The following is a 16,232-nucleotide window of genomic DNA, read 5'->3' on the forward strand; positions in this document are numbered from 1 at the left end:
TCATCTTTTTTTTCTTGAATCTTTTTGTTTTAAAGAGAAATTTGTACAGATAGAGTACAATATGACATTTAAAATAGTAGCATACTTTTAGGCATGCGTCTACAGTAGAGCCTCAACAGATTGGCCAAAATCAATAGAATTTATGTAAATCGATAGCGGAAGTAATCGAATAAACATGAGAGAATTTCTTGATGAATAAAAAACAAAATCATTTTTAATGAATGAAAAATTTTGAAAAAGAATTGTGTTGATTATCAATTTTGAAAGATAATAAAGTAAATAATATTCGTCATTAATGAATAATTGTATCTTTACTTTAAGAAATCAATATCCATGGCGAAATAACGATCGTTATGAATCAAAAACCAAACAATTATGCTTATATGGGAAAAATAATATCCATATCTATAGAGTCAAAGAAGTTAGCCAACAAAAAGAAGATTTATGATCGATATTCGTTATTAACAAAGTTCTGACAAAAATTTAAAGGAATTTGGAAACTTTTAACAGCTGAAATGATTGCGAAGTGAGTGCTATAAACTCTATAGATCCGACTTCAGAGAAGATCCGTCTATTTACTGGGTAACAATGTAGTCGCTTCTTTGAAATGTTGTGTCAATTGATTTACAGTTGATTTTTGTTGGTTACATATATTTTTTACTTTGCTTTTGTATTTTGCCTGAAGGACACTCCCCCATAATGGATGGACCCACACACACACACACACACACACACACACACACACACACACACACACACACACACACATACATTTATACACGTGTTCGTGACTCATACGCCCAGACAGTCTCTGGGCTAATTATGCCAACAAAAATCTCAAAATCTCGGCTTAAATGCCACAGCTCTTGTACAACTGTCCAGCCTGAAATGTTGTGTCTGTGTGTGTGTATGTGTGTGTGTTGTGCCCCCATTTTGATTTATCATACATCATGGTCATGGTCACAGACAACAACAACAACTTGTGAATGTCGGAATGGTTAATGGTTGAAGCTAAAACTGGAGCTGGAGTTACATGCTGGACTGCATACATGTATGTATGTATGTATGTATGTTTGTGTATATGGTAGGGATATATGTATGTATCACATCACCTCACATTATTATAACAAAAGGCCCATAAAAATTCAATGCTGCTGACGGTGGCGTCAGACATTGGAACTGGGAGATCTTGTTTTGGGTCAGAACATGAAAATAAATTCATTAAAACATTTATCAAGTTCGACACTTGCCTGTCATACATATATCAAGTTACACACACATTTCGATACCGAAACATGTTTAATCCGCGCAACAACAAAAACAACAGCAACAAAAAAGCAAATATACAATATGATGAAAAAGTGAAAAATTCTTAATACTCAAGATACGACTACAAGTTACCCAAGAAATACAAATCGAAACTGACTTAAACTTTCATTAAAAACTTAATTAATCGTTTGCCAAAATGTAAGAAGAAAATTGATGGCATTCCAAGTAGAGAACATATAGAATAGGGACCGTCTCCATAATATCTGATTTTAAGAATATTTTGTCACAAATTTAAAAAGAAGTTAAAAGTTCAAGTTAAAGCGAAAGATCTTTCATTTAAGGATTTAAGGCCCTAATCAAATCAAAAGCAAAAAAAGTCTTTTGAAGTAATGGAACCGTGAATGATATTTAATGTACTTAAGGAATAATAATTTAAAATTTAGAATCCAACAATTCTTATATACCCCATTAATGGAATATATATCTATTTAGGGTACTGCAATTGGACAAGGTGTGTGTTGCATGTGTGTTTTTTTTTAGTGAGATAGGTGGAAGTGGAAATGAACATCACCGGTTCGGCCCACGATTTGAATGTTGCTTTTGTTTAATTTGTGTAACATGTTTCACATATGACGTTTGTTTCGCATTGCATGTCAAGTCATTGAGCAAGTGAGATGGCCAGATACAGAGAGAGAGAGAGAGAGACTAACTGAGAGATGTAATAGATCACCAACCTCCACATAAGTTCAATAATAATCCAAAAAGAAAACAAGTTTTCGCCTTCGACTTTTTAGCCAAATTGATGCGTTCGTTGCTCGCTCGATCAATTTGCATGCATAATTCAAATTGGAAATTAAATTCAAATAAATGCATATTAAATGTTGCAAATGCACCAACATGAATGGTCGTTTTTATCATCATATGTATGTATGTTTCATGCTCGTCAAACAAATTGTTATGCAAAAGAGCGTGAAAAATCAACTAACAAATGTGCATAATTAACATGCCCAAAAAATTGTGTATGTTTGCATACGATTTTGTATCTCCGACTGAGGTAAAGGCAACGATATGCAAATAAACTACAACTGAATGATAAAGCCGCCTAAAAAACCCAAAACAAAAAACCCCAAAAACCAACACTGGCAAATACCAAACAAGAATGATGATGCAAAGTTGATTTTGCACAAAATAAGAAAAACACAATTTTTCCCATATAAATTTAAATGCACAAACACAAACTCAAATGACCAAACCGATTTTTCTATGCCCTTGAATTCTTATTAAAACCAAATTAGATCATTTTGATGCGACCTAAATGTATCGATAAACAGTTTAGATTTGTTAATTTGTTATTTTGATTCCACGTATAAATAGATCTTTAATAGATTGAAAAGTTGAGAATCAAATAAAATATTGATAGTGAATAGAAATAGAGTTCAAAGACTGAAAATGAAAGAAATTTTAGACATTTGACATATGGAATGTAAAAATCCTTCTTATCGATAAATTATTAAGGTGTTTCGAAAGGTCTTTAATAATCGTGCTGGGAGGACTTTACTCAATTTATAAGGAGTTTTGCTTTTATACGATATCCCTGCTGGGTTTTGTTTTTGTGGAATAAAAGTAATGAAAAATAGATAAAGTTTTTTTTTTTTATTTTAATTTTGATTTCGCTTGGGTAACCTCAATGAAATGGCAATTGGCCTGGCATGTGTTGGTCATGTTTATTGGTTTATGACTACACTTATGTGTTCCATTATTCTCTCTGTCCACCTCAATTTATCTCTCCCTCTCCCTCTTTCTCTAGTTATCTCTTTTCTCTATTTATGCAACTTTGTTGCATGCATCACGCGACAATTTCAAATATTTTTTCGCACTTGTGTGTTGTTTTTGCCAATTTATAACTGTTTTTTATAGCCTATATATATATATATATATATGGACAGCGGTATATTTTGCATGTTGCAGCCTCTGATTCAACTCCAACCATTCCCTCTCTGCTGTGTATGTATATGTAACTAAAGTTAACACTCGATTATGTGTATGGATAAGTATTTGTTTCTTCTTGATCAGTTTAAAAAGTTTTCGTATCATAGACTAGAATGCCCCACATAATGAAGCAGCTTACCTAGGAGGAAAGAAGTTTTGTTCTCATTTTGTATTCTGGTTTTGTTCGACGTTTTTTTTTTTTGTGTTTTTTCTTGCTTTTTTTTGTGTGTTGTATAGTTTTATGATATTGGATATTTTGTTTGTGGGTTTTTTTTTGTAGTTTTTTTTTTTTTTGTATTTTTTTTTTTTTTTCTTTGTTTTAGCTGGATTATTCAATTTATAGCATGATGCCGAAGAAGGTCAGAAACTTGAGTAAACTGTACAATTTATACAAAAACCGATACCTAGCCAAGTGTATGAAATTGAAATCCGCTCTGACATATTCCGTTTCCGGTTCGATTCAACTGCATTTGCGTGCTCGCCGCTGGAAGCGTTTCATGCGCAACGACCACTCATCCTTCCATTCCAAGACAACTGAACTGGGACCGATGGCCAAATAGCCAGGCGCTGCCTCCGAATCGCGTCCTAGTATGAGATATGATCTAAGGGCGAGTTAAGTAAATGCAAATCGAAACGAAAATCAATATCTTATAAGGTTAATAAAGTGCTCAAGTCAAGTGTCCCAAAAAAGTGTGAAAATAAATCATGTCTATATAGTCAAGGAGATTGGGGTTTCTACTCACTTGTTTAGCTTGATTTTGGGACACTGGCACTCGATGCTTTTTCGTGGCACCAGCAACATCATATTGCCACGACCCAGCAAGGAGCTGGTTGTGCCCGACATGGGATTCCTTTTGAAAATTGTCTGTATATTTATTTCATATTTGTAAATCTCATTTTGCCGTTCAATCGAGAATTTCTCTGTACTAATGTCCTGTGAGGCACGATCATGGCCAATTACCTTTGCCAGAATGGCTGCAATGGAATTGAATTCACATGTAATTTAATGGCACTACAATGCATAAACAAAGAGTAAAATACTCACCATAATCCTCCATGCAAAATTTATTCAAATTTAATTTCTTGGGACTGGCCTTGCATTTGCCGCAATCTATGTAAAAAAAAAAGAAATTTATAAAAGGGGGAAAAAAAACAATTGAGTTGGTTTTATATTTTACTAACATTTTTTCATTTCCTCGGCCTGCGAACCGCTGCCATCTTTATAGTCACCATTGGAACCACTGCCACCGCCACCGGCAGCACTCTCGGCTTGTATCATATTCGCATTGGTTGGCACTTCTGTAGGCAGAGAAGAAATCCAAACAAAAAGGGATAAGATTATATGAGACATGATTCAACCCAACTGTCAGTCAACACTTACTGATGCAGGGCGCCACATGGGAGCGTGTCTGTTGATAGCCACGAGCACATCGATTGCAGGTCAAGCCAGTGACGCCTTCCTTGCATGGACACTGACCACTCAAATGATTGCAGGTCTTGCCCGTTGATCCAACTGGATGGCAATCGCAACCTATGCAAAAGAAAAGTAGCTTCATTAGCTTTCACTGATGGTTGCGGTCAATCGACGACGATGACGATGACATTGACAATGACTTATTAAGTATTCCCAAAACTGATTTCATACTTACGTTTGCAGACTTTACGATGATTTGGCGGCTTAGTGGCATCACGATAATAACCCTCACGGCAATAATGACAATAACGACCCGTTGTATCGTGTTGACAATTATAACAAACTCCTCCAGATACTCGGCCAGATAGTTTATATAATTCCAAATTGAAGCGACAACGCCGTGCATGCCCATTGCATTGGCACACTGTAAAGCAGAAAAAGAGAGAATGCAAAATCGATTAGCACTTTTGTTTGGTTTTTGCTAGAAAACTTAAAGTTAGCACTTTAGTGTCAAAGGGAAAGGAAAAGGATTGTGTGTGTAACCCTTTCTCCTTCATCTATGTCGTCTTCTATTCAGCTAATTTTAGGTCAGTCTAATCATTTAATGGCACTTTCATTTCCAACATTTCATAAATAATTAATAATCATATACATTTATATATAGAGATGTTTTTGTTGTTCAAACTTTTCCCGTCTGTTGGGAGGTGGCGACTATGATTGATTATTGTTTGCTACGTTGACTGTTGATTGATGAAAATGCAGTAAAGTTGGATGGAGTTACCACCTGGCTCGTTTGGACATTTTTATTGATTTTTATTTTCTTGGTTTATTCTTCTATTTTTGCTCCTTAACGTTCATTTAATTAGTTGTACGCTGTCTCGTATCATAAAATAATTTTAGCAACTAATTGGCAGCACTTGACTGCAATTTATGTTGTTGTCGGCAACCAGGAACCAAGAAGAACAGAGCAGCAACCCACCCAAAAAGCCTTCTCTTGCCCAGTCTTTTTCTGCTTCTTCTGCTTCTTTTGGGCGGGCATTAAGCGTGATTTATTTTAAGGATTGCCCACGCAGGCTACACACACACACACACATTGAGTTGGGGGGTGAAGATGTCTCTTGGTGACTTGGTGCGACTATTGTGATTGCTGTTGCTTCATATTTTTCATATCTTATGTCTGCATCATCGAACGGAGACGACAACGACAACGACAACGACAACGACGTTGAGCTGACAACAATGGACGAGCAGCAGTAATAGTAGTTGTGGGTGGACGAGATAGAGGGGGCATACAACGCGAATGCCCCCATTCGCTTATTTGGCAAATAACAACAATGACAACGACAACGACAACGACAATGCCCAGACACACACAAGACACAGGAGCTGTTTGAGCGCAAGAGTCAAGCAACGATGGCTGACTGGCTGCCTGCCTTACTTACTTATCGACAAAGGATAAGGATTGCAGCAGGCGTGCGTAATATGCTAGCCACCACTACCACAATCACCACCACCACCACCACCACCACCAAATCTTCTCACACACACGTATCCTTTGTCCATCAATTCTGTGGTCGTTGCACACAAATTAAAAAATGAATTTTATTCTTACACTTGACACTTGAATAGAGACGAAGACGATGAAATTGCTTTTCGAGCTATGAAATATGAGTAACAGTATATTGACTGTCCGATTATGAATGCCACTACATATACCTACTACATATAACCATTATATGATGAGTAATGGACAATTGTAATGAATTACTTTAGTGCTTTTCACTACACCTAGCAATTTTCAACGCAATTTCAATTTTAGTCAGTAGTTCAGGTGTCACTTGGGTAGTAGAGTAATTAAATTTATGCCATGATTGTTATGAATGTGACGTTTTAATAGCGCTTTTCTCCTTAATCACTCTTATTAGCTAACTAATTGAAAAGTTATCTTCAGATTATGCTGCCTGTTGGCATTCACTTTGGGCCTTTGCAATAAATGTGGTTAAAATTTAAAATTAATTTTTTTTAAATTTGGGTAATAAGATTTCTTAGCAACGTCGGGGTCACCATATATTCATAAAACATGTAAATCTATGAAATTTGATCAAACTCTGATAAAATGTTTTAATTAGTTTCATACTTTTCGTCGGGGTCACCAAAAATGTATATTATGCATTTATAAGATGTTTTGGTGTTTAGATATTGGAAATTTTCCCAAAATTTGGCAAGAAATGTAAGGATTTTGGTCATATTAAATCTCCCATGATGTTTGGTAAAACATTTTTAGGAATCTGTTGGCCGCTAGAGCATTTCTTTGCCGTCTTGGACACAACAATTTTATCTTACTTCCCGCCTATTGTCATCATCATCAATATCAATATCAATATAAATCGATTGGCCCCTGTCCTTTAGCTGTTTACTTATATCATTTTAATGATACCAATCAACAATAGCGATAATAGAATTCCATCACTGTCCATTTGAATGCGAATCGTTCATTGATAAGTATACTTTCCAGCTTTACTGACACACTGCCGCATTACCGCGTACCACTAGAATTGAATTGAATATATATGTATGTATAAATACAAAACATCTAATTTGACACGCATTGTAAATGAGTTGAGATATTGTGCGGCTAACCGATAAGCCGCATTGAGCTGCCGTCGGCCTCATAAATAGTTTTGTGATGAAAAGCAAAAATGCTTTGCCCACATAAATTCCAATACCAATACCCAATTCCGATTCCATATGCCAGACAATTAGAGACAGAGTGAGATGGAGAAAGAGAGACTCGCTGGAAAACGTCGAAAACTAACCAAAAATGCGACGATTAGCTAAAGTAGCACATCAATTTTTTTCTTTTTTGTTTCAGTTTTAGTTTTTCTTTTTGGTTTTTGTGTGTATGTTTTTGGTTAGGGTTGGGTTCAATATACATATATAAGCACACTCTATATGTATCTGTGTATATGTATGTATAAATGTGATGGGGATTAAGTGAAGCATGTCGAATGCAGCAGAGAACCACTCAACCACACTCAATCAGCCTCTAATTGGTAACAATAAAACGCACTTTTATGCGCCAAAAACCAAAAAAAAAAAAAAAAAAAGAAAAGGCCCAAAAGAAATCTCTTGCCCTCTCCTGCATATGATTTTGGCCATAAACAAAGATATTATTCATTGTGGCAAGATTGAAGATTTTTTTGCCAGCTGCAACAGATATTTGTATATATATGTATGTACTCGTACATAACTATGTAGATGATGGTGCTGATATATGTATGACCCAAAACAAACAACAAACCAACAAAATTTTTCACAGGCGGTCGAGAAAGAAAAGTTCATAATTTAGCTGCCTTTTTAATTAAAAGTGAGGAAATGGAAATGGCCAAGAGAAGAAAATCCAAAAACGCAAAAAAAAAAAAAGCAGAAAAAAAATGGCACATGCAACAAGAGTGCGAAAAAGCAGCAACAAAATAACATGTGAAAATCATTTTACACACCATACAAACAGATGAATGGGTTAGTGACGTGCAGGGGGGAGGGAGGGAGAGTTTAACGAGGAGGACCGTGGACCATGGGACAGCGACGACAGATAAGCCCGGACGGGACGCGGTACTGCAACAGACCGACCGAACGAACGAAACAACCGGACCGGGCCAGAGCCAACAGAGTTCGCAAGTTATGTGCCCGTTTGTTGTAAAACGGCACAAAAATTATGGGCGAAAACCAAACAGGCCTTCCCAATTGATGGAGCGGGAGGCGGCAGCAAACAAATGTCCAAGGAGGCTCATGTGCCACAGAGTACGGGGCAATGTCTGAGGGGCCTAGACCATCATCTATAAACTGGCTACAAAATGTCTAAATTTTTTCTCTATTTTCGCAAAAAAAAAAATATATATGCAAAAAAAAAAAACGACAAAAGAAATACCGAAACGGAGAGAAAAGCTTTCGAAGGCGTTTACTGAAAAAAAAAGAAAAGAAAAACCGAAAAAATACATCAAGGGGAGGAGTTGCTGAACCAAGAGAATACGATATAATCTTGAGGATTGCATTTGGGTGTTTTTTTTTTTTTTCTTTTCGAAAGAGTTTTTTAAAGGCGCCAGCCTGTTAAGAGTGTTAAATGTTAGCAAAAATGATTTGTGGGCCAAAGATGCTTTGGAGCAGGCAGCAGAATGATTCTGTTAATGGTGCAAAAACTCGACGAAAGATTGAGAAACGACTGTGTGTAAGAAAATGTGTTTTTAATTTGGGGGAAACGGATAGTGTTGAAAATCAAAATGGATAAATTGCCTAAAACCTAAGAATCTATAGACTTCTTTTAAGCGTTGGGGTCACCAAATTACATATGAAGCCCCAATTGTAGGCAAACCTTTTCTAACAATTCACCTTGTCATTTCTGGCTTGTGAAGAAATGAATTTTTAATAAGCTTTAATAGACCTTCTTCGTGTGTGTCGTTAAATACATATTTGAACAGTCAACTTAAGCGTCGGGGTCACCAAATGGAATGGAGTTGATATTTCAAAAGACTTTTAAATAGACCCACAAAAGGATTTGTATACCTATTTGGGTTTTCCCCCATTTTAAATAATTGCTTTCCATTTACAATTTCGAAAATTGGGTGGGTTGAGGGGGTCACCAAATCGAGAGGTTTTAATAGATTTCCTGTGGCTGATATTGTCGAACATGTCTTTACTTAATTTCATTTTATTTTCAAGCTGAACGCCCAATCATAATTTTCACTCTTTTTTCAGGCAATTTTCACACACCCACGACCATAAACACACACACACACACACGCACATAGACAAAGACATATAAATTTGCTATATCAACGAAAACACCGTACCCAACACACACACACACACGAAATAGCATTTTGCTTTGGCAGGCAGAAAATGTGTTTCCACTTTTCGGTATTCCTCATCTTGTTTGCAATTTTCTCGCCTTTTTTTTGCCTTTTTGCTTTTTCCAACGTCTTTTCTCACTTTGCTCTCGTTTCCTTTTCCGTTTTTTTTGTGTTTTTTTTTGCTTCTTTTTATTATTATTATTATTATTTTTATGTAGTCGCATTTTTATGTGGCTCATACAACGATTTGCGTGGTTTGTGTATTTTAGAATTTGATGTGATTTGAATTTTCAATGAGATGCCCATGCCCATGTGCCCATGTGCCCGTACCACATGCCCCCATACTTAGACTCATTCCCAATCAAGTAGATTTCGTTGGCCGAAATGGGGAAAAATCAAGTGATGCGTGAAGAAGCGACGTCGTCGGCGTCGTCTATGTTTCTCCCTCTCTCTCCCACCTTAAACTTTTGTCTCTCCCTTGTGCCAATGGCCTTCTCTCTATCCCCACATACATACATGTATATATATTCTATCCTATCGATATTTCTTTTGGCAAATGATTTCAAATGTGCTGCTACGCATAATTTTATTTATTTTTCAATTTTCCGTGTTGTGAGAGTGTTGAGTGAAAGTCAGTCCTTAAGCACTTTTTGCTTTGCCTTAAGTGAGAGGGAGAGAGAAGGTATAAGAGGGTATAAGTCTGTTATGATACGTATCCAAAATATATCTTCCACCTACCCCATAACCCCATACAAATTGAAAACTTCCTCCTTGGGACTTACTCACTCTTGCTTTCTTTCTCTCTCTATCTCTCTCTCTTTCTGTATATATCTCACTTTCTCCGACTTTAGCTGACGACAGGGCATATTTTTGTCTTGCCAAAATATTTGTCGCTTGAATGGCATCTAAAATTTTTATATTTAGCCTGCACTACAACTCTCTCCTTCCCTCTCTCTCTCTCTGTCTTCTTTCCCTTTGTGTCCATCTAATGATTCTGTTCCTCCATGTGCATTTCAAATTAGATAGTATAAAGAGCTGCTAAAACAACATAGTGAAAATTTATCAATTCACTTGCCGAATACATCGTAAAAGTTAAACAAAATGAAAAAATAAGTCAAACGTTCGCAGAGACCCATTTTTCCGAAAAATACCTATATAAATGTAGTCTACGAAATTTCTATAGCTATTTCCATACAAAGTAACATTGAATCAACAATTAAAACGTTCCAAAAATATGTTAATGTATTCGATACATTTTTACGATCAATTTCCCACAAATGAGAATTGTAAATCACTCCCATTAGGAGGAAACTCCATAAAGAATTTCTTCACTCTGCTGTAAAAGACTTCAATTACAATTTGTATCACTTATGGGTGGAGTCGGCTTTAAAATACACACACACACACCCGCCTACGCACTAGACACACGTATTCGGCAAGCCAAAGAAAAAAAAAACACAAAAATTATAGTCAAAATGCATTTTTGGCGACAAAAATTTTCATCTCCCATGTTTGGTTTGGGCGTTGATAATTGAATTTAAAACTTTGCCATGGCAATTGATCGGGGCCAAAACGACAAAGAGAAATCCGTTAAGGCGGTATAATTTGGAAAGAGCATTAAAAAAGGAGTAGGAAGGCACACACACAGAGACAGAGAGAGAGAGAGAGCTACAGAGGAGAGTATACTGTTAAATGGAAATTGGAAAAGCTCTGGCAAATTAATGGCAAAAGGCGGCAGGCGACTGGCAGCCAGGCCCAGTCACAGAAAATAATGCATAATAATGGCAAAAAGTAATAATACAAAAAAAAAGTAATAAGAAAAGAAAAAAACAACTGGCCAAGCTAAGATTGGTGAATAACAAACTTGCGATACTCTTTGAAATGTTAGTTGAAAAAACATTTAGGTAGTTAGTTGATTAGTTGTTCGTAGCATACTTTTGGGAGCTAGCTAACCTAAAAATGTATAATTTTTATCGATATTAACTCTATGATTATAAATGATTCAAAATTTTCAAATCCCTATTGCAAAAATAATATGAAACTAAATCAAATTAAAAAAGAAACTTTGAAAACTGCACTTTAAATGTTTTTCATTGTTTTATCCTAATCACTTTAACTGTTTGCTAAATATTGTTTAACTTTACAATTTTGGATATTTAGACATGATCGATCCACAGTAATAAGTATTGGTAATACCATAATCGATAATAATAATTATGTATTAACATAATCGATAGTTTTTGATATATGTACAATCATAAGTTTCCTTTAAATGTTCGATTTCTTTTCTTCTGCCTTAAAATTTACAAATGTTTCTTAAAATTTTAACCATTGATCAATTTTAACAATAATTATTGTTGGTTGCCAACTGTCATGGCATAATCATTATGCCCATATGTGATAGAGTATTCTATAAGAGAAACGAACTCGAGATGCAAAATCCAAAAGCAGACGCAGACGTAGCCAAGTGTGGCCAGAATAATAAAAGAAATAAATCAGTTTTAACTTGACTCTTTCTCTTTTTCTTGGCTCTGCAGTCAGTCGGTCCGCCAGTCAGTCAGTCAGTCAGTCAGTCTGCTTAACTATGTGATTCAATTTGTAATCAGTGCACAAGGCATGCAACATGATTATTAATATACTTGATTAGGCAAGTGGCAAGGCTTGAAAAATTCAGAGTGTGGCATCTACCTAACATCTCTCTTTTGCCTTTTTCTTTTATCTCTCTTTATGTATATGTATGTATATTTGTGCTAACCAAGTTAAAGGGCATTAGCGCTTCGCTTAAGCTGCTCTTACATTAGCATTGACTTGGTTTTTATGCCAATGTCACTTGGTCTCTCTCTCGCTCGCTCTTTGTCTCCCTTTCTTTTTCTCTGTTCTCTGTCTCTGTTGGCTGGGTCTCAGACTCTCCAAGTCTCTGAGCATTTTCATAAGACATAAATTCTGCGATTTAGCTAAATGTGCTCTACGGACTTGGCTCTTGGGTAATTTGTGGCTTGCCATTGCTCGACTAGGCCAAGAGGGAAAGAGGGTGCGATACTAAAGGCTGGCATGCAAAAAACTGCAGCAGCATTAAATTACACTCTCATATGCCAAGGATGGTGAGGATGGGAAAGGATGAAGATGAGTTGGTGTGGGGAGGGGAAGGGTAGCCGGAGCCCATGCCAGCGGACAAGAGACAAGAAGGCGACGTTACAACGACGACGACGACTGCGACAAGCTCATATTGCTTTATGTCTTTTTGTTGTTGTTGTTGCCCTCTCCTCTTTTCCACCTTCCTTACTCCATCATCATCTTCTTCTTGCTCACTGGCACTTGCCTCTTCCTCTTCTGGTTATGCACTTTAAATGGTACATTTTGTAAGTAAATTGCATTAATTTCATGTCTTTGGCAAATGCTTCAAAACCCCAAAAAAAAAAAAAAAGGAAAAGAAAGCAAAAAGAGTTGTTTAGCGCAGTGCTCCATAGTGTGATGGAGTGTGGGCCTAAGTTATTTTATTTTTGTCTTCTTTTTTTCTACTTTTGCCGTTGTCAATGTGCCAATTGGATGATTGAACGATTTATGACTTTGTCTGCAATTGTGCAAGAACCGGTTGAGAATTCGATCAAAATGCAATTAAACTAGCCAAGTCAAAGTCGAGCGAAGATGCTGCCATCAGCAGTGCTAAGAAACCATTGGCCATATCATCGTCTCCAACTGACCAATTGATATTTACCTTGGCTGTTAATATGTGGAAAACCAAGGTGGAAAACATTTAATTGAAAAAAACAAGAAATTCTGAAGAGAAACTTAAACTACAGTAGTAGTGGTAGTAACCACTTCCATTCAGTGCAGTTATATGACACAGGACTTAAAAAAAAAAAAGAAGAAAAAACAGCCAATCATAAGTTTAATCTATACTGATTACATATTCTTTGGTCTTACAATGTTAATTGTAGCTAAATATGAAGTATGTAATGAACAAATATTTCTTTTTTTCCCCAGTCGATATTACTATTCAAGTTCCAATTTCTTTTAATATAATATAATATAATAAGTTTACCAAAAATATATGTATGTAGATAAGTATATCACAATGATCCAGATGGGTACACAAATCAATTATAAATCAAAATAGGATAGTTTTATTTGAAATTCAATGCTATCAACTAATATTTTTAAACTTAAGAAAAAAAAAAAAAACTGTAATTACTAATTTTGAAACAGAATTTTTCATTAATTTGATTTGCATTTCTAATATAGTTCTTTGAAGCTACTCAAGCTTCATGGTGAATACTTTATGAAGTTGAAGCATTAGTTTTAATTTTTGTCTTCTTGCGGTTCTCTTTTGAGTGTATAAGTTTTTTATGGCTTTGCCTATAACTTCGTTTTACCTTTGACCTTTGCCACACACACCCACAGAAAGAGTAAGAGACAGCCACACAACCACTTAGATGCAAAAGCCATCGTTGTTGCTGTCGTCCTCGTCGTCATCGTCTGCCATCTCATTACAGTTTTCCCCATTGGTTTCTTTACATATATTATGAGCATTCAATGAATATGGCTACCCTATATATCTATCTATGTATGTAGCTCGGCGGCTAGTGTAAAAAAAAGCTTTTAGAGAAGACCTAAAGAGGCTCCATTTATGCAGTTTTGCTAGAGTTGCCACCGATGCAGGCCCCGATGCCTTGCTCCAAATACATACATACAGACTTATAAAACTATTATGCATACAGTCGCCATCTCTGTCTGCTCCTTTGTGTCTCTTGGTGTCCCGTTTTTACAACGTTTTGCGCAATAAATTTCAATATTTATGTTTCTGGGTTAAAACTGTGTGTGCGAAAACCAAAAAAAAAAAAAAAAAAACAGAAATTTAAAGGGCCACCGCCAACGACAACTACAACGACCCTACCAAGTTGATACTACAGATATAGATACAGATAAAAGATATATATATATGAATATATGTATGTATAAGCATATGTGCACATAGATTGTAGTATGTCGAACAGAAGACTACCTACACACACAGCACACACACAGACACAGACACAGACGTTCGTTTGGTTATTTACTGATGATTTTTGCTTTGTCAATATGCAGATGTAAATGCAGAAGGATATATGCAGAAAACAAAAAAGTAAGAGAAAACAGGAAAAACAAAATAAAATATCAAAGAAGTTAAATTCGGCTATGCCGAAGTTTATATACCCTTGCAGTCCTTGACAATAATAATTTCACATTTTCAAAATTTGTTTTCTGCAACTCAATTCATTAATATACAAACAAAACAATTTTACTCTTCATACTATGTACAATTTGTTCTTCTTCTTCCCTCATTCCCTAAGCAAAGCAACGCACGCATACACATACAGTTTATGTAGCGTTGCGTCTGTGTGTGTATGCATGTGCTCTGTTGATTTGATGATGACGTAGTAGGCAGCAAGCAGAGCTGCCGGCAGCGATTGAACCGATTTATATAGACTGTAACTTGTGTTCTATTTATCCGATCAGGGTCAAATTTTGGGATCTGAGATTTTATATCAAATTCTATTATATTGGTAAATTTCATGGGGATACTCCAATTTTTGCAAAAATTTTTGTTCCAGAGCTATATGATATAGTAGTCCGATCCCAAAGATTTTCATACTTTATCTCACCCGGGTAAAAAAAAGCTCCCAAAAAAAATTTCATCCCGATAGCTCTTAAGATGGCTGAGTAAAACGCGTACGCACCGACGGACAGACGGACAGACGGACAGACGGACATGGCTATATCGACTTAGCTTCTCATGCTGATCAAGAATATATATACTTTATGGGGTCGGAAACGTCTCCTTCTGTGCGTTACAAACATCTGACCAATTTTATAATACCCTCTGCAAGGGTATAAAAAGAACATGTCAGTTCTTCTAACTTTGCACTTTGTTTCGCAAAAGGATTTTCTATGTTTTCCAACAGCTTTTGTTTGCCGCTTAACACACACCTACACACATACACACACAGACACACATACACAGAGATCGGAAAAGAGAAAGGAAGTAAGAGACACACCATAGAGAGCTTTTAGTTTTGCATTTTTAAGCACTTGGCTTTGCGTAGTTTTTGGACCAAGCAACAAGAAATATACATACTACGCAAAATCATTCGAAAAATATACAAAAATCTCGTCTGTGTGTAAAACAAAAACTAAAAGCAATACAAAATACAGATAGACAATCACAAAAAAAAAAAAAAAAAAAAAAATAGAGACAAAAGAGTTTGGGATGCTCGAGCTAAAAAAAAAAATGGGATAAATCCCCATACCCTTAGGATGCATTCCAGTTCCTAGAAAATTTCATAAGCTCTGCTGCATAGCTGCATATGTATTGCATTTCTGTATATGTGTGTATGTATGTGTATGTCTGCTGCTCTCTCCTTTATCCCATGCCAACAATCCCTCCGTCAATGACCACATCAAAGTGCATTGAGTGGCAATTGAAGTTTTAAGCCCTTCAATTAGGTGTAAAAATGTGGACAACAATGAGATCTCCGACTAAAACGTTGTCTGGGCTCTTTGCCAGTTGATTAACAAACACACACATACACACAGCAATGGAAAGTTTAACAATTTTAATGCCGAATTTCGTACAAAATAAAATTTAAGATAATCAATTAAATTTTTATAAAGTTGTTCTTAAAGTCTTTTTGAATTCATTGAATTCATTTCGATTTGTCACGTTTTTCGTGAGT

At 35.9% G+C, this 16,232-nt stretch overlaps 1 protein-coding gene across 1 annotated transcript in view; it reads right to left on the reverse strand.

Moving 5' to 3' along the window:
* Positions 1–3,083: 3,083 nt before the first annotated feature.
* NetB (Netrin-B) overlaps positions 3,084–16,232 on the reverse strand; it is a 56,859-nt gene continuing 43,710 nt past the window's right edge. The window contains exons 2-7 of the mRNA XM_068285258.1: positions 4,908–5,096; positions 4,640–4,789; positions 4,441–4,557; positions 4,304–4,369; positions 4,002–4,233; positions 3,084–3,860 (exon numbers count right to left, since the gene is read on the reverse strand). Of these exons, the coding sequence (XP_068141359.1) occupies positions 3,719–3,860; positions 4,002–4,233; positions 4,304–4,369; positions 4,441–4,557; positions 4,640–4,789; positions 4,908–5,096 (896 nt within the window). The 3' untranslated portion in view covers positions 3,084–3,718. The remainder of the gene's footprint in view (positions 3,861–4,001; positions 4,234–4,303; positions 4,370–4,440; positions 4,558–4,639; positions 4,790–4,907; positions 5,097–16,232) is intronic.

This window comes from Drosophila tropicalis, unplaced genomic scaffold (genome assembly GCF_018151085.1).
Source record: "Drosophila tropicalis isolate 14030-0801.00 unplaced genomic scaffold, ASM1815108v1 contig_4, whole genome shotgun sequence".
Classification (NCBI taxonomy): domain Eukaryota; kingdom Metazoa; phylum Arthropoda; class Insecta; order Diptera; family Drosophilidae; genus Drosophila; species Drosophila tropicalis.